Source organism: Vulpes lagopus, chromosome 2 (genome assembly GCF_018345385.1).
Source record: "Vulpes lagopus strain Blue_001 chromosome 2, ASM1834538v1, whole genome shotgun sequence".
In the NCBI taxonomy this organism is placed as follows: domain Eukaryota; kingdom Metazoa; phylum Chordata; class Mammalia; order Carnivora; family Canidae; genus Vulpes; species Vulpes lagopus.
Window position 1 is genome coordinate 142,594,320 of NC_054825.1, and position 24,995 is coordinate 142,619,314.

General features: G+C 38.3%; 2 protein-coding genes and 1 long non-coding RNA gene across 4 annotated transcripts in view; 2 read left to right on the forward strand and 1 right to left on the reverse strand.

Moving 5' to 3' along the window:
• LOC121484632 overlaps nucleotides 1–13,260 on the forward strand; it is a 64,175-nt gene extending 50,915 nt beyond the window's left edge. For both annotated transcript variants that reach the window (XR_005986085.1, XR_005986084.1), the window contains one exon: nucleotides 12,419–13,260. This is a non-coding gene — a long non-coding RNA (uncharacterized LOC121484632). The remainder of the gene's footprint in view (nucleotides 1–12,418) is intronic.
• Nucleotides 1–24,995, reverse strand: part of GDA (guanine deaminase) — an 80,970-nt gene that overhangs the window by 41,631 nt on the left and 14,344 nt on the right. The window contains exon 2 of the mRNA XM_041744090.1: nucleotides 3,322–3,410. Within this exon, the coding sequence (XP_041600024.1) occupies nucleotides 3,322–3,410 (89 nt within the window). The remainder of the gene's footprint in view (nucleotides 1–3,321; nucleotides 3,411–24,995) is intronic.
• On the forward strand, nucleotides 7,388–7,831 carry LOC121484631 (small nuclear ribonucleoprotein E). Its single transcript, XM_041744092.1, has one exon. It carries the CDS (start codon nucleotides 7,434–7,436, stop codon nucleotides 7,710–7,712), a length of 279 nt encoding a protein of 92 aa, XP_041600026.1. The 5' UTR covers nucleotides 7,388–7,433; the 3' UTR covers nucleotides 7,713–7,831.

Genomic DNA, 24,995 nt, shown 5'->3' on the forward strand with positions numbered 1-24,995 from the left:
AGCCTACAATGCAGGGGGCACACAGAGAGGGAGGACGAACTATGGATTCCTTTCAGGCATTAGTTGCTGACCTCTCAGGATACCTCAGTCCTTGGGGCTTTTACTGTCTCTACCACCATGAAATGAAATGGCAGTGTGATTTCTTCATGTAGTTGAATTGTTCAATCAAATAATATCTCCCAAGAATCTGATTAGTTTTAAAAATGCTCCTAAGCCTTGCGGGAGGTCCAAAGAGAAATAAGACATTTTCTTGTCTTCAAAGAGATTATAATGTAGTTGAGCAGATTAGGGGTGAATGAGGATATCTCTGTGTGTGTGTGAAAGACAGAGAAAGAGAGAGAGAGAGAGAGAGAGAGAGAGAGAGAGAGAATGGGGGCTGAGGAGGAAGAGAGAAGTAGATCTGGTTAAAATAGAAGGATCTTAGTGAGCACTTTAACTCCTGCTATTTACCCAACTGAAACAAAACACATGCTTAACAAAAACACCATTGTACAAAAATATTTATAGCAGCCTTATGCATAGGAGCCTCAAACTGGAAACAATCCAAAAATCACAGGGAAAGAGATAAACTCTGGTATATGGACACAATAGAATACTATTTGGCAATAAAAAAGAAAAACAACTACTGATATAAACAACAATATGGACAAATCTCAAAAATATCATGATGAATAAAGAACTCAGGCACAAGAGTTATTTACTCCAGTCACACCACATTTAAAAATAGGCAGAAGTTATCTATGTGGTAGGAAAAAAATTAATCACTTCTTGGTCTTATGGCTAAGATCAAGGGTAGAAAAAATTAAACAGTGGATGAGGGGCTGGAAAGTGACTGGAAGGGACACAAAGGAACTTTCTAGGCTGATAGGAATGTTTTATATCTTCACTGGTATGTTGGTTACATAGTTATATAGACTTGTTAAAATTTATCAATGTACATACCTAAGATCCATGCACTTTATACATAAAACATGTTTCAAAACAGCCAAAAAAAAGTGTCTTAAAAAAGGGTCTTGAATAATCATTTTTTTTAAATATTTTATTTATTTATTCATGAGAGAGAGAGAGAGAGAGAGAGAGAGGCAGAGACACAGGCAGAGGGAGAAGCAGGCTCCATGCAGGGAGCCCGACATGGGACTCCATCCAAGGACCCCAGGATCAGGCCCTGGACTGAAGGTGGCGCTAAACTGCTGCACCACCTGGGCTGCCCTTGAATAATCAATTTAGTGAATTAAGTGGTACTGTTATTTTGTGTGTGTGTGTGTGTGTGTGTGTGTGTGTGTGTGTGTGTTACTGGTTATTCTGTAGCCAGGAAGGAGGGGAGAAGATACTTGTTACTTTGTTTTTTCTTCTCTGCTGCAGAACTATGACACATTGAACCTCAGGTTTAAGACATGAATCTGGCTGTGGCAGGCATGTGCTGGGAGACTTCTTCCATGCATGTCCCAAGCATGACATTCCTGAATAAAGATTATGGTGATGGGATGGGGGGCACCTGGGTGGTTCTGTGGTTGAGCATCTGCCTTTGGCTCAGGGCGTGATCCTGGGGACCCGGGATCGAATCCCACATGGGGCTCCCTGCAGGGAGCCTGCTTCTCCCTCTGCCCGTGTCTCTGCTTCTCTCTCTGTGTCTCTCATGAATAAATACATAAAATCTTAAAAAAAAAAAAAAAAGATTATGGTGAAAGGAAAAAAGTGAATCCAAAAGAAAACCTTGATATTTTATTAGCTCTGGGCAGCAAAGGAGGTGAATGAGGTCAAAAGAGCGTTTTTGAGCATATGAAAAACACATGACATGATGTGAAGAGAATGTGGGAGAAAAATCCATGTTGCGGGAGGGGTGATGTTGTTAAGCCTATAGTCATAGTGAAACAATGATAATGTAGGGGGAGAGGGAAAATCATGTTTGTTGAGCACGTTCTTAAGGAAGCAGAGATGAAAGAAGGCTTTTCAATCTCACTCACTCTTCATTCCCTCAGAAAAGCCTGACATCCCCCCAGATAAAAACCATCAATTTCATATCCCAAACCTGTGGTGCTGGCCAGTCTGTATCAGAATCTGAGCACAAAGAACAATGTTCACCCCTATATACACTTATCAAAACCCCTACTCGTCTTTTAACCGACAGGACAATGCTAATAAAATCTCTATGATCAAACACATCACTATCTAGAAGGGTCTGAGCTGCCCAAGCTGTTTACACACCATTGTCACCCCTTGTGAACCTGCCCTGCAGGAGGTGTGATGATCTTGTGGGCTTAGGAACCCCAGGCTCTTCGAAAATGACTGTTTCCTTGCACAACAATGCAGGAGTAAAAATTAATCAATGATGTCTTTATTTAAAATTTGATATTTTGTTCATCACTGATTTTTTCATTAATTTTGATGTTTTAAAATATTGCCTCAAACTATTACTTATCTTGATTACTGAGTTTTTTGGTCTCCCCACCACCTTAAATTCCTTGCCCAATGTGAATGCCCCACTTGCATTAGCCAAATTCTGGCCCTGCCAACCTCTCCATGGTCCATGGCCACAATCTGATCCACTTCTATCAAAGCACTGCTCAGAGTGCTGTAGTCGTAATTTTCATTTAAGAAAATCCACATCGTGGGGCTCCTGGGTGGCTCAGTAGGTTAAGCATGTGCCTTCAGCTCAGGGCATGATCTCAGGGTCCTGGGATGGAGCCCCACATCTGGCTCCCTGCTCAGTGGGGAGCCTACTTCTCCCTTTGCCTCTGCTCCTCCTCCTGCTTACATCCTCTCTCTCTCCTCTCTCTCTCTCTCTCTCTCAAATAAATTTTAAAAATTAAAAAAAAAAACATAAAACCACAGCTCAAATGCACTTTGGGGGATCAATCTTTCCTAACTGTGCTGTCAGTTACTGCCCCCCCAAACCTCCATCACCTCCCTCCCAACAGTTTATCTCTCTCCCTCTTTATTACTTTCGAGGAACATATCACAACTCATCACTGTCATGCTTCTGTATGTGTGCACCTGCTTACCCTCTGAGATCCCCTTGGGCTATAAACCCTGCAAGGGCAAAGACTTTATAGATCATTCTCTCCTCCAGATCCTGGTCGTTGCACATAGTAAGTTCAACAAAGATTTGCTGAAGAAATAAATGAATGATGGCAGTTTCCTGTTCTCAAAGCTTCCATCCCACAGCTTGCTGTTCTCAAATTTCCTTCTCTTTCTCACCTTACCCCGCAAGGAAAAAAACAAAACAAAACCCCTCAGTTGGTCAAGGCAGGCTTCTAATTATTTGAGATTCGTTAAGGGCACTAGTTAACAGCAAAAGGGAAGAAGTTGGCTATGACTTACTGGTTGCTTAGTTCTCTTACTTCACATGGCTTGAAGCACCATTCTTTGGCCAGCTCTTCTTGTTGAGATGCTTCTTCTAAAAACATTATCTTTAAAGGAAAGAAAGAGAAGAATCACAGATCAATGAGCCATTGGCACTTGTTGTTAAATATCTAAATCTTTTTCAAAGGTGTTCAATACCAAATGGGATATAGTTCATGGACAAAAAGACAGGGGTTCACCTTTGCTTGTCCAAGGAAGCAAACTGCCTGCAATTTCTCTTTTTTTGCCTTTCTATAGATACAAGTAAGACTTCAAAAGTTCTAATTTGAAGATACATGGTATTAAAAATGGCTAATTGATATCTATTTCTCCCCACACCCCAGAATGATTAAAGGAAACAACTGTGTACCTTACTGCAGATGAACAAAAGATTTTTGTTGGGCTGTTAAAGGAAAGTCATGTCCAGAGTATGGCAGTAGTATATCACAAGGCAAGTTATTAACACTGAATATAACTGTACATAATAATTACCTGACAATTGAATCTCACATGAATTATGTCTATGCTCTGGTACTGGACATCTGCCATAAAGGGATCTGTTATATCTTTCTAGTACTCTGGATGAGATGCTAACAGAGTGATCTCTCATGCAGGCTGATGAGCCCATGCACAATAGCTAGGAAACTCTGGATGGGCCTCTTATTAGCTCTTGGTCTGGTTTCCCCACCTGCACACTGGGGATGTACATCAGTACATACTTCACAGGGCTACTGTAAAAACTAAATATGGTAACTGTGGTGAAGAGGTTGGCACATCCCTAGAATATATAAATGTTAGATACATTATATCCATTGCTGATTCTTTTTAAAATGCATTATTATTCCTTCTCTATAAAAATGGATTGCAAAGAAAAAAACAAGGAACAATTGAATATATATGCAGGAAATAATCTGCATTTCATTTATAAATGTAATATTGTCAAGATAAATTGTAAAATTGTCAGGAAACATTAAATACTGAAAAAAGACTGATAGATAAAATGTATCTAATTCATTAAAAGCAAGGCAATGGACTGCAAAAAAGTTTGTGGGACTGAAAATAAAGGAAAAAAAATGTTGATTTCTCTATTCATTGACAATATGCTTTTTTTAAAACTTGGATTTTTTTATCTTAGAAAGAGAAGATGAAAATGTAATTCCTACAAATGAGAAAATGTAATTTGATGATTCTAAAAACAGATTTGAATCAATAAGTATGAAAGCAGATCCATAATTAATTTAAAAAACACAAAACCAATTTATTTATATAATTCAGAGCTGATTTGCCCTTAAAGACATAAGTACACACATGCACACCTACATAAAAGTATTTGTAAAGCACTATATTCACACATTTGAATATATATTTAAAATAAATGGGTTTTGAGGAAAATGTAAATGATCAAAATTTATTCTGGAGAGACAGGGGAACTGAAGGAACTAGTAACTCTAAAAAAAACTGAGGAGGGTTTTTTGTTGTTGGTTTTTGGTTTTTGGTCTTTTTGAGAGAGAGTATGTGAACAGGTGGGGAGGGGCCGAGGGAGAGGGTGAGGGAGAGAATCTCAGGCACACTTGTGCTGAGCACAGAGCCTGATGCAAGACTCAGTCTCATGACCCTGAGATCATGACCTGAGCCGAAATCAGTAATTGGTTGCTTAACCGACTGAGCCACTCAGGCGCCCCAATAAGAAGTTTTACTAACTATAATGTCCATCACAAATACAAGTCTCTCCGTTCTATTAGCATAGTCCTTTAAGACTTGCCCCTTCCAACTTTCAAGAGCACCCTATTCTTATTGTCTAGACTCAGTGATGCATGCTGCACATTCTTTCTCTCCACTCCAAGCCCTGCCTTCATTCCTTTGAAAATCATCATGGATTTTTGATACCATGACCACCTATTTCCATGAACTAATGAAGTTCATGAACTTCACATTACAGTGGGTTCATGACCCACCACTGCTCCACCTCCAAAACTCCTGAATCACATATCAGATCACAATTAACCTCCCTTTCCCATTTGCCATTTCAATGTCTCCAACCAATCTTCCACCTGAAAAAGCATTCCCTGTACCTTCTCCTCTCTACTCTTTTCTAGTCCACCACCGGTTATTTCATCTTTTTTTCTGTCTTAGTCAATATATATCTGGTAGAAGTTCAGCCTTAACTGAACCCAACTCTCCCCTTCTCTGGGCTACACCTGCAAAGCCAAGCAGCACTGGAACAAAACACATGACATGATAGGTGGAATATCCATAATTATCTAGGTCAAATGTGCTCCTTCCAATGCCTGTGCCTAGCACCCTAGGATATTTCTCTAGCACTGCGGTCTTTACTTTCAGTAAAACTTACAGAAAACCTAATTGTATAGCCACCAAAAGATCATTAAAAACGTTTTTTTCAGTGACAGAGTAATATGCAATTTTTATCAAATAACCCAGAAGGAATTCAAAGAATTGAGAGATATTGCTATAGCAAAGCTCCTCCCAATCACATCCAACTTGACTGACATGAAAACATTTCTCAGCACTTACATCTATAAAAATGGAAAAGAAGAAAAAAATTGATGCTGCTTCTATTTTATTCTACCAACAAGTAACACTCATCCATACATATGTTATCTAGTTGGAGAAAAACCAGTTGTTTTTTTTTAACCAGCTTTTTTATTTTACATTTAACAAAGTACCTTATGGTCCCAGGAAATTTTAAACACATTTATGCATGCAAATTTGACTGCAATGGTTGATCAATAAAAGACTTTCCAATATAAAACTATATTGCATTAGCGTAGGCTCTGTAAGGAAAGTAGAATAGAATTATTAGCTCAAGAAGAAAAAGGACTATATAGCATTTTAGACCATTAATGAAAAGCTAGTTCATAGTTTTTAAGAAAATAGATTAAGGTATATATCAAATCACCATATCTTTATTATCTTTATTCTATCAGATACATTTTAAAAAGTAATTCACAGTTCAATATTAAAAGGTATATATTTACAATTTGCCAAAAATTATGGGCTTTAAATGTATTTAAACTTTAAAAATTATACATATCAACTTTTAAAAGTGCAAAAGCACATAAAGTTTTTCAAAATTCCTTTAAGGGACATGTTAGTTTTAAAAAAATGTGAAGAGCATTTCTCTAGCCAACTCACATCCAGTCCTGCATCATGAAGGTTTGAAATCTATCCTTTATTCAAATCTCTCACCACACTTACCCCCAAAAGCATACATCACACATGTGCAAAAGTGAAAAATCGCAAACAATTTCAAAGTCAGTCAATAAGAGATTGATTAAGTACAACTAAACACTGCAGCAATTAAAAGTGGCAGTGAAGGGGCACCTGGGAGGCTCAGTTGGTTGAGCATCAAGCTCTTGGTTTCCACTCAGGTCATGATCTCCTGGGTCATGGGACTGAGCCCTATGTTGGGCTCTGCCTTCAGCAGGGAATCTGCTTGAAAGATTCTCTCCTTCTGCCCCTCCCCCTACTCACCTGCATGCCTCTCTCCTTCTCTCTCCCCCAAATAAATAAATAAATCTTTTTTAAAAAGTGACAATGAAGCCTTATATCTACCGAATGGAACATTATCCCTGATACAATCTTAGGGTGCTTTTAAAAGATACTAGATAACATGTATGATATAATCACACATTTTTTATATAAGAATGTGGTATGTGGGGATCCCTGGGTAGCTCAGTGGTTTGGCATCTGCCTTTGGCCCAAAGCATGGCTCAGGAGTCTCGGGATTGAGTCCAGTCCCACATTGGGCTCCCTGCATGGAGACTGCTTCTCCCTCTGCCTGTATCTCTGCCTCTCTCTGTCTCTCATGAATAAATAAATAAAATCTAAAAAAAAAAAAAAAAGAATGTGGTGTGTGTGCTGGCATATCTGAATGTTGATGGTAGTTATCATTTCCTTATAATAGGATTGGGGCTGATTTTTGCTTTTATCTTTTATAATCTTTGAGATTCAAAATTGTTAATCAATGTTTACTTGTAGCAAAAACATCAAGTTAGTTCCATTTTAATTGTATATAAAAATGTAAAGTAGTTGCCTTCTGAGAGAGCGTGCGGTCTTTGTCCGCTTCCACCATGGCGTACCGTGGCCAGGGCCAAAAAGTGCAGAAGGTGATGGTTCAGCCCATCAACCTCATCTTCAGATACTTGCAAAATAGATCTCGGATTCAGGTGTGGCTTTATGAGCAAGTAAACATGCGGATAGAGGGCTGTATCATTGGTTTTGATGAGTACATGAACCTTGTATTAGATGATGCCGAAGAGATTCATTCTAAAACAAAGTCAAGAAAACAACTGGGTCGGATCATGCTAAAAGGAGATAATATTACCCTGCTCCAAAGTGTCTCCAACTAGAATGAATGATCAGTGAAGTGAGAAATTCTTGAGAAGGCCACGTAGTTTGTTTTTTTAGATGTCCTTTGTTGGGAATATAGTTCTAAAACCCCTGTTCGTATTGTTTTGATTACCTTTATGTTCTTATCAGAGGACAATAAATGCTGTGGGATTGTTTTTATTTAAAAAAAAAAAAATGTAAAGTAAAAAAATATAATACATAAAAATAATCTCTATTCATGGAGTCTGTGGTTGGGGAATTAAGATACACAGAGACAGATGATAAATGAGACAAAGGGAAAGGGTAATGAAAGAGCGCAGTGGGCCTCGAGGTTCAGATAGAGAGACAGTTTTGTCCAAAGGCAGAAGTCTCACAGAAGTGTCTAGGGTTGGAGAAAAAAGAATAGAAAGGGTAAATAATGATAGGAGCAGGAAAAGAGAGGCAAGAAACTACAAGCTGTATTATAGACAGGAGTCTTTTTTAAACACCATTACAACACTGGGTTGGAGAGAACTTTAATCCACAAATCAAGTGCTTAGGATCAAAGACCATGGCCCCATAAAGAGAACATCAGTGATATTTTACAATTTTGCCACATTCGTTTTCCAAAATAATTTTAGATATTTCCTAAAAATATATCCCAAGGGGAACCTTGGTGGCTCATTTGGTTAAGTGTCTAAGATTGTTTCCTTGCTCTTACTTATGTATTCATTCAACAATTACCACCTCCATGATCCCTGCATGAAAAACACTATTCCAGGGAGCAGGAACAATACATTGATAGGTGAATATGAGATATATTGCATATATTAGTGAGTGCTGTGATGAAAAAAAAGCAAGGTAAATGGATGAGATAAAATGTGGTATATGATGGATCTCTCTGAGAAAAACACTTTCATATTCTGGGAGAAGTAGTCCAGGCAGTGGCAACAAATCAGTAGAAAGGCTCTGACATGTATATTTAAATTTAATTTAAATTAGATGCTTGGTAAGTTTTGAAACACCAGGGATGCCAGCAGAGATACATTACAAGGACTAGAAGAATAGAGATGGTAGCCAAGGGGTTTGTAGACCATGGCGTTGAGATTTTTTTTTTCAAGATTTTATTTATTTATTCATCAGAGAGAGAGAGAGGGAGGCAAAGGGAGAAGCAGGCTTCCCACGGAGCAAGGAGCCTGATACAGGACTCGATCCCAGGACCCCATGATCCTAGCCAAAGGCAGACACTTAACCAAATGAGCCACCAAAGTGCCCCTTGGGATATATTTTTAGGAAATATCTAAAATTATTTTGGAAAATGAATGTGGCAAAATTATAAAATATCACTAATGTTCTCTTTATGGGGCCATGGCTCTTTGATCCTGAGTTTCTCTGGGCTTCTTTTTTTTTTTTTTTTAAGATTTTACTTATTTATTTGAGAGAGTGACAGAGCAAGGATGAACAAGGTGGGGGGGATGGGCAAAGGGAGAGGGAGAGGGAGAAGCAGACTCCCCTCTGAGCAGGGAGCTGATAGGGGCTTGATCCCAGGACCCTGGGACCACGACCCCAGCCGAAGGCAGATGCTTAACCACCTGAGCCACCCAGGCACCCCTCTCTGGGCTTCTGTGGACATTCATTCACCTCTTCAATCCTTCACCATTTAATGGGTGCTTGTTATAACCCATGACCTTCCTCCACAAGTCACAGTTTAGGTGGACTGTCTAGCACATACAGAAATCATTAAAAACCAGGTTTCATAAAATCAGAGATGGTGCCAGCTGATCGGAACCTTCTCATCCGACCTCCTTGTTTTCCAGATGAGGAAATTGAATCCTTTCTGTTAAGGAAACCATTCCAAGTGCTCTCTCATGTGTAACTGGGACTATTGAGGATGAGCAATAAGGAGAATGTCAGCAATACGAATGCCAAAAGCATATGAGTAATGACTGTCAACTAATGAAAAAACTCTCTATAAGACAGAGGCTTCAAACAGCAGATGGCAAATTTGGGCAAGATGTTTGTTGCCATGAACAGAGTAAACTGCTTTTCAGGCCACTGCAAAATAGCTCGGCCACCCAACAAAATAAGCTAGTGTATATCACATTCCATTACATAAAATCCACACTTAGGCACTGTAATGAGAAATAAGATTTGGATAAAAAATAGATGGTTTCAAAGATTTCTGAATCTTTTGGACAGAGATAAAAAATCACCTTATTAATAAGTTCAATTCACCTCAAACAGATTAATGAGAAAGAAAGATGAAGTGAGATTGCCTCAAAACACACACACGCACGCACACACACACACACACACACACAACTAACAAACATAAAAACCTGTCAGCCTATAAAGATACAATCAAACAAATTCATGTTACAAAGGCACCAAAGGGTGGCATGGGGGACTTAGATACTCAGGTCTGATATTCTCATGTCACAGATGAGGAAACAGACCAGGTTACATGACTTGTCAAAGGTCACAAGGAAAGCCAGGAGTACCTCCTGGACTTGACCCATCTTCCCATGGGTTCTCCCAGACCTTTAAGACTGCCTCTGTAATAGTATTTTTTTTAAGATTTTTATTTATTTATTCATGAGAGACACACAGAGAGAGGCAGAGACACAGGCAGAGGGAGAAGCAGGCTCCTCGAGATCCTGGGTCTCCAGGATCACACCCTGAGCCAAAGGCAGACGCTCAACCGCTGAGCCACCCAGGCGTCCCCTGCTTCTGTAATAGTATTAACTAAGGGTCAGCAAACTTCCTATGAAGGGCCATAAAGTAAATATTTTAGGCTTTGTGGGCCATACTGTCTTTGCTGTCACTATTCAACTGTCATTTGAGCACAAAAACAGCCCTGGATAATAAATACAGATAGGCGTGACTGTGTTGCAAAGAAACTTTATGGATAGAAAACAAAATTTGTTTTTTTGTTTTTTGGGTTTTTTTTTTACTTTTTACTTATTAGGAAATATTCTTCTTGTTCAACCATTTAAAAAATATAAAAATTACATTAGCTCCTTGGCTATATAAAATCAGTCAGTGGGCTGGATTTGACCTGTGGGTCACAGTTTGCCAGCCTCTGCTACAGACCCCTAAAAAGACTTATGTAAGTTAAAATTGTGTAATTTGAAAACCACCCCAGTGGCTTGCACTAACATTTCCAAAAAGCTTTATCTGAATTTGTGATTCATTTTTCAATTGGTAATGACTTTTAACAATTATTCCTTTAACTTATAAGATTGATAAAATACTCTTGGAAAAGTGTAGATTCTGGCCGCCTTATAAAATTTTATTTTGCTATAGAAAATGTGGTTTTGGACAGATACAGAAGTAAATTTAGTAATTCTCCTGATCTAATGACATCACTTATGATTCATTGGCATTTAGTAACCTTTTATTAGAAAAATAAAACATGTTTAAAGTGATGGGACATCTGATAATAATAAAAATATTATTAAATGTACTTACTGTGTACAAGTAACACACTTTACATGTGTTAACTCATTTTAACCTCTCAAGAATCCTATGAGGCAGGTACTATTACTAACCTTATTTTACAGATGAGAAAACCGAGGCATGGATAATGTTAAGCACTTTACCCAAGATAACACAGCTAGTAGGAATCTACAGTTGTTGTCCAGGCTGAGGGCTATTAAATACTATACCATATAAAATCATCTTTCATACAAAATTTTTAAAAAGAGCCCTCCCCTACAATTTCTCTTTCCTTTATAAAATATTTTTTTGGTGTCTCTCCTTTCCTTTCTCTTCTCTTACTACATCCCAGGCTGGAGGGGCCAGGAACACAAAAGCAGTTGGTGCTAAAGGGGTCACGAAGGCTGAGAAGGCTAAGAGGGCCACAGGGACTGGGGGTTAAGAAGTACAGAGTCAAGGAGGCAGGTTAAGTGGGCCACAATGGCAGTCAGCCACTAGGGTCAAGAGACTGATTATACACACAGGATATACAGCAAGTATATAAACATCCTGTGGTTAGTGATAGTCTTCTTAGAGGTGAGTTACAAATATGGAAAGGGAGGGCTAGCATACGGTGGTACTGGATTTGAATTGAAGGTACTAGTGTCAATGCAGGGGTTAGACAGATCAATAATGAATGAATGCACATGCATGCATATATAGATCCTTCCTAAGTCTATCTGCTAAGAGGACCTAGAAACAATGACACCCTGTAGCAATCAGCACCCATAATGCTCAGATCTTGGTTTCTATATACCATTCTCCACTAGAAAGAACCAGATTGACTCCAGGGCTAGAGCAAAGTACAAGATAAATCTGGAATATAATTTTGTACCAAATAGAAAGCACTAAAAAAATAGCTAAGGAATGGTAAAAGCACACAGGAGCCACCTTGAAGAAGCTTCAGCTAGCAAAATCTAGGCCAGTTTGAGTATATAATAAAATAATAATAATAAATTTATGATTATTCATTTATAATTTTTTATTATGAATAAAATATGAATCCCTGAGGCCACACAAATGAATGAATGAATGAATGAATGAATGAATGAATGAATGAGGGAGGGAGGGAGAATTCCTTACAGTAGAACACCAACTAACACGTGTGGAAAGAATGATACAATTAGAAAATGAGCATTTGGCAACCGTCACTGTAATAAATGATTCAGGAAAAAAATCATCAATTAATGTAAAACTAGTGGGTGAAAATTTTGTTGAAGAACATATTTATATAAATTAAAAATATCTCTCCCCAAAATTTATTTTACAGAGAAAAATAATAACTTTATGGTGGAAAAACCTGATAAATACTACCTTAACCAAGTGAATAAAGTTACACCAAGAATAATGGGATAGATAAATCAACATCGTGTACCTCCTACTATGATGCAACAAGAAGAATACAGCATCACTTCTGTGGTATTCCTCCCCCCAAATATGCATAATCTGAGTCTAATCAAGAAGAAACATCAGGTGAACCTAACTTGAAAGACATTCTAAAACAAAACAAAAGAAACAAACAAACTGTCCTGTATTCTTGGAATTTACCTAAGACAAGAAAGACTTAAAGACCTGTTTCAGATGGAAGGCAACTAAAAAATCATGATAAGTAAATGCAACTTGGACTCTAATGGGCATCCTGACCCAGAAGGGGAAAAAAAAACCTATCACAGACATTAGTTGGTCAGTGGACAAGGTTTGAATGGATCTGTGGATAATGTTGCAGATTTAGATCGACATTATTTCCTGATCTAAATGATTGTACATGATTATATAAGACAGCATCCTTGTTTTTTTAATACACACTGAAGTATTTAGACTTACACAGTATGTCTGTAAATTATTCTCAATTAGTTCAGAAAAAAATGTGTGTATGTGTGTTTGCATATATATACCTACATGTATCTAGAGAGAGTGAAGAAGAACCATGAAGCAAATGTGGTACAATGTTAACAGTGGGAAACCTGGGTGAAGGCTATATGAGAATTATTCATTGTAGTCTTGTGACTTTTTAAAAGAATTTTGCACTGATTTAAAAATAAAAAACTCTTGGGGATCCCTGGGTGGCTCAGCGGTTTGGCGCCTGCCTTCCGCCCAAGGTGTGATCCTGGAGTCCCGGGATCGAGTCCCACGTCAGGCTTCTTGCGTGGAGCCTGCTTCTCCCTCTGCCTGTGTCTCTGCCTCTCCCTCTCTTTGTGTGTCTCTCATGAATGAATAAATAAAATCTTTTTTAAAAAACCCTTTAAAAATAAAAAGTAATAAAAACTCTTAACTACAAAACCAATAGTATATTATTTGAATTACAAATATTCAAAGGAAAGTATAATGACAGGTAAGGACATGACAAACATAGAATTTAGGATAATAGTTCCCTCAGAGGGGGAAGGGAAAGAAAAGGAATGGAAAGAGCATCTGGGAGTCTCTGAAGAAAACCGACATTCATCGTGTCTTCATTCATACCCGACGCACAGGCATTATAATTGTTCTTTTTTATGTGAGCAAACATATGAACAAAAACAAATTATCTGCTCAAAATAAATGTTTTTCAACACCAAAATCATATATAAAACGCTCACTTTGATAATCTGTGGAATATCCAAAGGACCAAAAAGAAACACTGCAAGCAGGGTGGAGGCAGTGGGAAAACAGAAAGACAAAGATCTAATATTTACAGAACCCTAAACCAGCAATCTAAAGTGTGGTCATATTGGGCACCTAGGTTAAGTGTCTGACTCTTGGTATTGGCTGAGGTCATGACCTCAGGGTCCTGGGATCAAGCCCTCCATCAGGTTCTATGCTCAGCAGGGAGTCTGCTTGAGGATTTTCCCTCTCTGTCTCACTCTGTCCCCTCCCCACTCACGCTTTTTCTCTCTCTAAAATAAATACATAAATCTTTTTTAAAAAATAATAAAAAAGTAAAATAATATATGTCCCTTTTTTTCAGAGTCAGTAATGTGCTGAATGACCTCTACATGCACCCGACAGTTTGTGAATGGCTTTGGGATACACATTGTTATGCTCTAATTATTTGTTTCATAAATACAAAACCCCTTGATGCCTTAGCCAATTTTCAGAATAGGGAAACTGTTAAGATGGATACAGTTATCATCAAAAATTGAGTCAAATTCACCCCAAATCTCAAATCAAAACCAACACTAAAAAACACATTTGAATCATTAAATCATTAAACAAGCCAATAATTTTGGTTGCTGTTTCACAAAAGACATACTCAGATATGAAATTCAGCAAGTGGACATCTGAGCATGAATTTAGGAAAAGTACTCATTTTTCCTTTTGAAAACTGAAAGGTGATAGCAATAGTCCATGAAGTTTATTTCAATGGACTGTAGCAAATACATATATACTGATAAGAAAATGCAGGTATGCAGAAAATACTGGGTATACAAGCTTACTACTTTGTTTTTCTAAAACATGAAATTTGCCTTAGAGACCTATTATAGGTTCGATTGAATCTTCCTAAAATTCATGTGTTGAAGTCCTAAATCCCCAGTACCTCAAAATGTGACTGTATTTGGGATAAGGTCTTTACAGCACTAATCAAGTGAAAAGAAGGTCTTGAGGATGAATCTGAATCCAATAGGATTTATGTCCTTACAAGAAGGAAAAATGTGGGAAGTTGATATGAATAAACACAGGGATAAGATGTTATCAACAAGGCATGGAGAGAGGCCTAACACAGATGCTCCCCTCACATCTCTCAGGAAGAACCAACTCTGCTGATAACAATGATCTCAGACTTCTAGGCTCCAGATTGGGAGACAATAAATTTCTGAAAAAAATAAAAAATAAAAATAAATAAATTTCTGTTGGGTAAATCAACTGGTTTGTAGTACTTTGTTCCAGTACTCCTAGCAAACTGATATAAAGATTCTATCAGAGGAAGGATTGGAAGACTAATCTAATAAATCAGCAAAGAAAAAAAAAACAAATACAGAAACTCTTTCTTTGTTTTCTGTAGGCACCTCATCTGAGAAGTTTGAGATGGTTAAAAAAAACACTAGGGGCACCTGGGTGGCTCAGTCAAGCATCTGACTCTTAATTTCAGCTCAGGTCATGATCTCAGGGTCATGAGATTGAGCCTCAAGTCAGGCTCCATGCCCAGAGGGGAGTTTGCTTAAGATTCTCCCTCTCCTTCTCCCTCTGCCCCTCCCCCCTCTAAAATAAATAAATAAATATTAAAAAAAAACAAAACAAAACACTAAACTCACTGAAGAATCCAGATTCTACTATTTAGGAGTTCTGTTAAAACAGGCAAATCCCATATTGTTTCTGACTTACTATTTTCAAAAATGTGGTAATAAGGTGTGCCACATTTTTCAACCCCAAAAAGACAAAATATTTTCAAATGGAGACGTGTAAAATACTCCATCCATGAAGTGTTAAAACTCCCTGCAAACATAAGGTATTGCCATTAGTCTTAATTTTTTTAAAAAGTTATTTATTTATTCATGAGAGACAGAGAGAGAGAGAGAGGCAGAGACACAGGCAGAGGGAGAAGCAGGCTCCATACAGGGAGCCCGACATGGGACTAGATCCTGGGTCTCCAGGATCACACCCTGGGCTGAAGGCAGGTGCTAAACCTCTGAGCCACCCGGGATGCCCTAGTCTTAATTTTTGATAAGGTAACCAGACTAGTATTTCAGGAGACAACTGCTAACACAATGTGCATTGATTTCAGAAAGGCATCTGATGGCACCAGTTAGCTTTGTTGGATAAATCTGAAAAAGGCAACTGGCTGACAAGAGAGTTGCAGAATTCATGTCTGGTTATATATTCCTACTCAAAGGGTTGATTAACATGATGAGGGATGCATGTCTGGAGATCTCAAGAAACATCACTGAGCTCCACCCCAACTATGTTTTTATTAACAGCTTAGATATGAAAAGGATAACAATTTGGAGAGGACAGCTTATTCTCTAGATAGCAAAATCAAGATTTAAAAAGACATCCATAGGCTAAGACTAACAGGAGAAAGCTTAACCAGAACGTAAGTAAAACCTGACATTTATATTTAAGAAAAGTCAAATGCACATGGTTAAGATATATGAGAGTTGATAACCACAAGGACCACAAGCTCAAAATAAACAGTGTGGAATAATTGCACATAAAAACAGATTCTAACTAAGGTCAAATATGTAGAAATACAGGCAACCCTTGCTTTGCATGGTTCTGATACACATAAATTTCAGATAACATCATTTAAACAACAGTTCCCCAACAGCATGTTTCAAATAGCAGTTACCATGATCTATCATCTGTGACTCAATTCAAACACTGACAGCAAAGCATGTAGTTGCGTTGCCTCCTTGTCTTCCAGCAATAAACTCATATGGCATTTTATAAAAATGGATAATTGAGGGACACCTGGGTGGCTCAGTGGTTGAGCATCTGCCTTTGGCTCAGGGTGTGATCCTGGAGTTCTGCGATCAGTCCCACATCGGGCTCCCTGCGTGGAGCCTGCTTCTCCCTCTACCTATGTCTCTGCCTCTCTCTCTCTCTCTCTCTCTCTCTCTCTCTCCATGTCTTTCATGAATAAATAAATATAATCTTTAGAAAATGGATAATTGAAAGAGTGCATTGCTTAACATGAATGAAAGTATAGTGGAGAAGGGAAAGGTATTACCAAGAAGTGAAATTTGAATTTAACATAAATGGTGTAACAGAAGAAATAGCTGACTATGGGAATGTTGACATTGCCATCACTTAAAAAATTCTAGTTCAACAGCCAGAGGAACTTAGCAGAGGTGGACTTATCAACATAAATGAGAATAGTTATTGAAGATGTCTTGGAAGAAGTGACACCAGTAAAAGCTTCCCATTAAAGGAACTCTCAGAGAAGCATCTCAGGGAAATTTCATGACACTGAGAGTTAGAGAGATAAAATCTTGGAAGCTGATCCAAAAACTAGATGACAATTTGCCAAGGCAAACAAAAGATGCTCACTCTGTAATAAATTATAAAATGAGAAGAAAAGGTAAGCACTGTACAAACTATTTTTGCTAAGTATTTTTTATTAAAGAAACAAAAAATTCCCTATTTTGAATGCTTTAAATTATAGTAAATGAACACTAAGTTTTACTTTTTTTTCATTTCCCCATGTATTTAGATTGGAAATTTTTTTTTCATTTTAACAAATGTTTTTAAAGATGTCAATAATCATCATTTTCTCATTAATTCTTCTTCTTCTTCTTTTTCTTCTTCTTCTTCTTCTTCTTCTTCTTCTTCTTCTTCTTCTTCCTCCTCCTCCTCCTCCTCTTCCTCTTCCTCTTCCTCTTCTTCTTCTTCAAAGTAGGTTCTCTGTTGGGCACAACAATGGGGCTTCACTCACAATCCTGAGGTCAGGAACTGAGTCAAGATCAAGAGTCAGCCATTTAACTGACTAAGCCACCCAGTCGTCCCTTTTCGTTGATTCCTAAGATTATTTTGCATGATTTCAGTTTTCACGGTCATTCTTTTTCAGTCCTGCCCTATTGTGCCAAATAAGAACTGCTTTTTTTTTTTTTTTGTCATGTCCTTTTAAACTTAGCTTGAAGTACAGAACTAGTTGTTGGCTTACAGCTGTGGAGGGATGAACTGAATGTTTTCAGGAAGGTGACCAGAATGTGGAAAAACATGAGAGAAAATTCTAAGTGGAAATGACATTATTGTCTCTGAAGGAAGAAAGATTACCATGGTTGCAAATAATGGAAACACCATCACATAAATGTGCCACTCCAGAGCAGCAGAAGCAGCTTTTAATAATGAAATATTCAGCAGCAAAGCTTTCAATTTCATGAATAGAAGAAACTTCTAACAATTAAAAGTGGGTACAAATGGAATTCACTGACTCACAACATAGTGAACTTCTCATATCTGGAAGTGCCAAGCAGAGGCTTACTGCCCATCTGTTAGGTTTGTTGTTGCAGAAATTAGTTTCTACACAGGGTGAGAGGGGAGGCTCCCTCCACAACTCAGATTCCAAACATCCATGTGGTGGCTCGAAAACACATCCACAGATCCTTCAGTGTTCCTCACTTCAAAAGGTGGAAGAGACCTTTCCAACCTTACAGTGGGCCAAACTTAGCAGTATGCTAGGAAAGAAGGACCCATGATAAAATATGGCTTCTAAGGCTAGCTCCAAAAAGAACAGCTTTCACCTGGTTCTCTTACTCTTGGATTATTATTCTGGGAGAAGCCTCCAGTCATGCCATGAGGTTACTCAAGCAACCCCAGGAGAAGCTCTTATGTGGAAATACCATGGATTGCTGCCAAACACTGTTAGAATAACAAATAAAATTGAACAGCAGAAGTGGATTCTCCAGCTTTAGTCAAGTCTTCAGTTCTAGCCAACATCTTGAGTGAAACCTCATGAGAGATCCTGACCCTGAGTCTCTCAGGTAACTGCTCCTGAATCCCTGACCCAAAGGAACTGTAAAAATAATAAGTTGTTTTAAGCCCCTCCGTTTTGAGGTAATACGTTCTGCAGCAATAGTTAACCAATATGATCCATTTTGATTGATCTAAAATACTAAGAGTACGTTGCAGTCTTGAGAAGCCTGCTCACACAGCCTTTTTTTTTTTTTGCCACTTTTCTTTTAATAAATCCAAACTACAATTGCCAAAAATTAGTTCCTATCATTGAAGGATAAATGATTATACAATGGTAATCTGTTGTAAAAGTAGAAAGTAGACAAGGAATCTAAAATTAATTCCTCCCAGTCTGCCTGATTATTACCCCACATTCAAATCTGCTGCAAAAGATTAATACAGACCTCAAAAATAGGTCTTTAAGTTATCTTTAGCAGGAATGAAGCCTTCAACAATTTCGTCTCTCAGTTGCAAGTAGTCATTTAAACAAGCGCTGAGCCTTTCTACTCTTCTTTTTTTTTTTTCTACTCTTCATACATAACGGAACTCTTTCAATATGGCACCTTCTGTTCACCCAAACTTAAAGGTCCAACCTAGATGTCTATGAACTTCAGATTCATATATTTACATCTTCCTTGATATCCCATTAGTATTTCTCACAAGGTACTTCAAAATCAACATGTCCAAAATGGAATCCATTATCTTATTCCCAAATCTAGTCCCTTTCCAGGGTTCCTGTTCTAGCAAATGAGACCTCATCAACTCAGGATACTATGCAGAAACTTTTGTCACATCTCTTTCTTACCCTCTGCTTAAAACTTCAATGGCTTCCCACTCCATTTAAGATGAAGAAAAGTTTATAACATGGTCTATCTACAAGGCCCTGGGTGGTTTGGCACCTATGTGCTTCCCTAACCTAATTCGATTTCAGCCTAATCCCATTCCTTGCTCCACACCTCCCTTGCTCTCCCTGCTCCACCACATTGATCCCATTCAGACCTTGTCAGCACCCTATTCTTTCCCCCAATGGGTCTTTACATAAACCTTCCCTTTGCATAAACACATTTCCTTTCCTTTTGCCCAATTAACTCTATACTTCTTTCTTATTTCAGTTTAGTTGTCTTTCCTTAGGACACTTTTCCTATCTCAAATTCCCTATCCCTAATTAATGATTCTCAAAGCACTTGGCACTACTTCTTTATGGAAATGCAACATTGAGGTTAAATACACATAATCTAGAACCAGGCTGTCTGGCTTAAGTCCTCTCCCGTTGCGTGCATTTCAGCAAGTTACTTAAACTCTCTGTGCCTGTTTTAGCATCTATAAAGTAGGGGAAACAGGTATGAACACTTTGTAACAATTAAATAAAATGTATGTGAAGTATTTAGCAAGGTGGCCAACCCATCAGAGACATCACATAAGTCTGAGCTACTGTTTGATTATAGTTGCAATTTCACAATCTCACATGTATTCATAATTAATGTTTTATTTACATCTGTCTTTGTCATTAAATGGCAAATTCCATAAGGGTGGAGATGTCTGTTTTTACTTGTTATCCTACTTCCATTTCCTGCCACAATCTTAGCACATGAAAGGTGTCTGATGAACACTAGATGAATAAATGCATGAATGTAATGTAGTGTCTAGACTCTGGAGAACCTTGAAATGTAACATTAAGGAGTTTAGACTTTATGCTCTAGAGGCTTTTTTTTTTTAATAAGAGTCATGTGTAAAAATTAATGGAAAAATGATTGTAAGGTAAGCTTGGAGGAGAGTTTAGCGATAGGAAAAAGCCTTAGCCAACCATTTGCATGGTTCATTTGGGTGAAGGCAATTACCAGTGTAGAGTGTAGCAGGATGTGGGAAGAATGTTAAGGAAGGACCCACATAACATGGTAGTACACTAGATGTTACGGGGGGACAGTTGAGGAGCTATATAGATATATAGATATACACACACACACACACACACACACACACTAAGTCTCTGAATGAGAGGACGAGGACAGAAGGATAGAACTATGGAAGCCAGGGGGGATATTGGTTTGTGGGTAGGGAGAAGAGATGAGGTGGAGGAGTAGGAATTGCAAATAGAGTTGTCCAACAGCAGATGCGGACATAGGACTGAAGCTCTGGGAGTAGCCGGGTCTGGAGACAGAAATTGGAGTTGTCGTTTTAAGCACCTCCATTGGTGGTGAATGTGAACCCCATGCATGTCTGACATAGGCTGACATATCTGGGAAAGAGAAGATGAACAAAAAGGACCAAGAGGAGAAGCCTAGGGTTTGCAGCTGCTTTAATGAGCCTAGAAGGGAGAGAGGAGCCTGAAACAAATTGATAAAGATAAAGATAAAGTCAGAGAGACAGGACTGGGGAGTAATGACATGGAAGCTCATTCCCACCCACTCTTTAACAATTCAGTGTTAGGGTCTACCACTTACTCTGGCAATCTTTTTGACCTACCACCTCAGGCTAAATGAGGTGCTCCTTTGGCACTGTTTGCATGCAATAGCAATGCAGTGGACTGAATAATGGCCAGTTATATCCAGTTCCTAATCCTTGTAACCTGTGAATGTTATCTTATATGGCAAAGGAGATTTTGCAGATGTGGCTAAATTAAAAATCATAATATGGGGAAATTATTCTGGATTATCAGAGTGGGTCCTAAAAGTTATCACAAGTGTTCTTAATAAAGGGAGATAAAGATTTGACACAGAAGCCACACCCAAGCACTAGCAGAGCTCAGCTGTCGATCGAGCAAAGTTTGGTATAAACTTCAGATGGAGAAGCATTTCCATGGTGATCAATGGTGATCAATGAAGGAAGATACTGGCTTTGAAGATGAAGAAAGGGTCCATGAACCAAGGATGGAAGGAATGTAGCTCTAGAAACTGGGAAGGGCAAGAAAACAGATTCTTCCCCAGAACTTTCGGGGGGGTAGGGCCCTTGATTTTGGCCCAGTGAAAGTGATTACAGACTTCTGACCTCCAGAAATGTAAGAGAATCAACATGTGTTGTTTTAGGCTACCAGGCCTACAGTAATTTGTAATAGTAGCCGAAGGAATTTAACACAAGCACTTAATTCACTGCATTATCATTTAAAGTGAGGGTATCTGTCTCCCCACTAATGTATAATCTCCTCAAAAGACAGTGAGGCTCTTGGACCTTGGTATTCCTGGCATCAAACAGTGCACTAGACATATGGAGATACTCAAATAAATATATGGAGAAAGGCTGGAAGTAAGGAAAAAGAGAATCCGAGAAAGAAGAAAAGAGAAGGAGGGAGCTTCAAAATAGAGAGAGTGGTTGTCAAAGGCCTATCCTTAAGCTTGAAACTGACAATATGAATGCAGAGAACCTGGGCAGGGTTGAACTTCATGCGCTCCAATCCACCCACCAGGAGCCAGTAATGCCCAAACTAACTGGGGCAGGCCATATCTAGGCAGGACACCAGGGTAGAGATCAGGAGATCCTAAGGTGAACCCTATCCCCAGTCTCAGCTCTAAACCTTGCCCTAACCCAGGACAATGGTGCTAAGCATGTCGATTCCTCTGAAAACCCAAAGGTAGCATCATCTGAGATCTGAGTGTGCAGGTTCAGGCTCCATGAAGACCTGGGTTTGCATCCAAGCTTTGCTTCTTACTATCTAAAAATCCTTAGATAAGCTACTAAACTTTCCTAAGGCTCAGTTAGGAGCCTGTGAAATAAAACTAATAATTCTCCACAAGATTAAATGAGGTGATGAATAAGAAGTGTCAGGCATGGAATAAGAATTCAAGAAATGTGACTTTCTGGCTTTCTTATTTCTATGTTTCTATCAAAGGCAGGCAGAAGGGAGTAGGGTAGGGCCCAGTCTTACCCTAGGGCTGAAACAAGACAAGGAACAGGTCCCAGTCAGAGCTCAAAGATTCCAGGTGAGACCCTGCAGGTGGCTGCAGTGGAAGGAGAATGGAGGCCCCTGGAGTTGGATAGGTGGAAGAAGTAAGAGCTTACACTGTCCACATGGTAATCGGAGAAGTGGGAATTTGTGTTCATTATTAAAGAAAGAATCTCCTTGCTTCCAGATTCATCTCTACCTACAGTCTCCTCCCTACAGCCACCAGGGCCATCTTTCAACAATAGAGCTCTGGTCACATGTTACTCCTCTACTGAAAAATGTTTCTACCTTATGATTGGAGGGTTGGAGCTTTCAGTACCATTCCCTGATCTCTAGGAGGGGAGAGGGGCGGAAGGTTAAATAAAACAGCAATGGTCAATGATTTAATCAACCCTGCCTACTTAATGGAGCTTCCACAAAAGCCTACAGGGATGAGGTTTAGAGATCTTCAAGATGGATGAAAAGGTGGAGATGTGGGGAGAACTCCATGACCCTTCCCCATGCCTTGCCCTATGTATCTCTTCCATATGGCTCTTCTTGAGTTGTATCCTTTTATAATAAATCAGTAATCTAGTGAGTGAGAAATATGAATAGGTAAGCAAATATATAAATATATCTCTATTTCCTCATCATTTCCAGAATGCAGAAAAGATGTCCAAGACAAAGCATTTAACAGTGCATTTAGTGTACTACTACGTGCTAAGGGGAAAAAAAAGAATGCATATAACTATTTTAATATATAAAATATATATATTAGCTTGTATGTTTTGTACACTATCTCTAGAAAAATACAAATACAAAATACAAAAGAAATACAAAGAAATACAAACAGAAATCAGTTGCCTGTTGGAAGGCACAATACCATGTCTAGGCTATAGGAACAAGGAATGGCACTTCCTAGCCACTACACCTCCTTTTGTGCACTAGAGATTGCCCACTGGGTGTGTGGATTTTTTTCTTTAGGTCTATTTTTTTAAAGCCCAGTTCCAACATTTATCAGCTGTTTGACATTGGCAACTCATTACTTAATCTCACTAGACCTTTGTTTCCTCCCTCATAAACTGAGAATAAAACTACTACCTTCCCCATAAAGTGGCATGAACATTAGATAACACAAGGAAAATGCTCAAAAGAATGCCTAGCATAAAGTAAGCATTCAATAATATCAGTGATACCTGTTTCCATGATTACGGTGGGTGAGATATTTCTAAAGGGCCCTCCAGGTACAAAATAATTGTGTGTTGCATTAGATTTTTTCAGTAGTGCTTTTAGGTAGCACTTGAAGGATATAGGGAAAGCCTCAAGGTCCTTTTTTCAGACTGAAGAGGAGCAGTGAGCAGTAAGCTCAGACAAAATGCATGGTAGCCCCAGAGGTCCCTCACTCCCAAAAGAAGAAAATAAAAATCCTTTCTAGAGGACCACATCACTATACCCACTTCACAGATAAGACACCCAAAGAATACTGACTAGCCCATGATCACATGATCGTTTGAATAATAGAATCCCTTCTCTACTTCAGGTATCTTAACTTCTGGACTAAATATTTTCCTATAATATTTAGTTTAAAAAATCCCCTTTATATATAGCTCCATAAAAGTTCAATATTAGGGTTTGAAAAGATCTGTACTGGATGAAGACAAAAATGAGCTTTATTTTTCTTTCAGGTTTTATTTATATTCCTTGCCTCTTGCTGTATCCTTTATATAGTTCTAGGAGAGCCATTTTTGCTAACTAGAATTCTATCTTTAAAATTAATATGTGCAAATCCCCTCCCCCTTCTGAGCTACTGCAACTGGTTCATTCCAAGAGCTCAGGGATAATTATGTGTTTTCATGAACACAGAATCATTAGTCAAACCTGTGGGACTGATCCAACTTTCCTGTTGTATTTTTATGGCAACCTTAGAATGGTATTTGGATGTCATATTCCCTAAGTTTAAAGGGAAAATAAGCTTTATATTTTTTTCTGTTTAATTTACAACTCCTCTCTCCTCATCCCATTTGCTCACTGGATGGGACATAGTTGTATGAAATAACAAAGAATGTCTCTTTCTGAAGGTTCAGATGTAGGGCACGCTTAACCTGCTCTCAGAGCTACATTTTTTAAACATCTATTTTTTTCTATCATGTGAAATTGAATGCTGAAATTGAAAACATCTTTATTTCAGTTTTTCATTTATTGCATTAATTACAAAGCTTTTTGCAGTTCCCCTGGAAAACCAAATGTTTTTTAATTACTTTTTTGTTTGGTTGGTTGATTTTAGGGTTGTTGGGCTTTTTTAGTATAGTTTAGTTTTGTTTGTTTTTGCTTTTCAATTTCTAATTTTAGTGTGAGCTCATCAACCTGTTTGGTTGTTGTTTATTATTTGTTAATCAGATTGATTGCATGTGGAAAGTTTGATGAGAGCACAAAGGCAAAATTCTGGTTGGTTGTTTCTGCCAAGACTTCCTACCTGTGATTTGGGATAGTTCTTCAAATAAGTTGCACCAGGATAGTTATTCCAAGGTTTGATTTATAAAGCCTACTTACGAAGTGATATAAACGAGTCACAAAATCATGGTGGCCCTCCAGACAGCATGCATTCACAGCAACTGAATTAAGT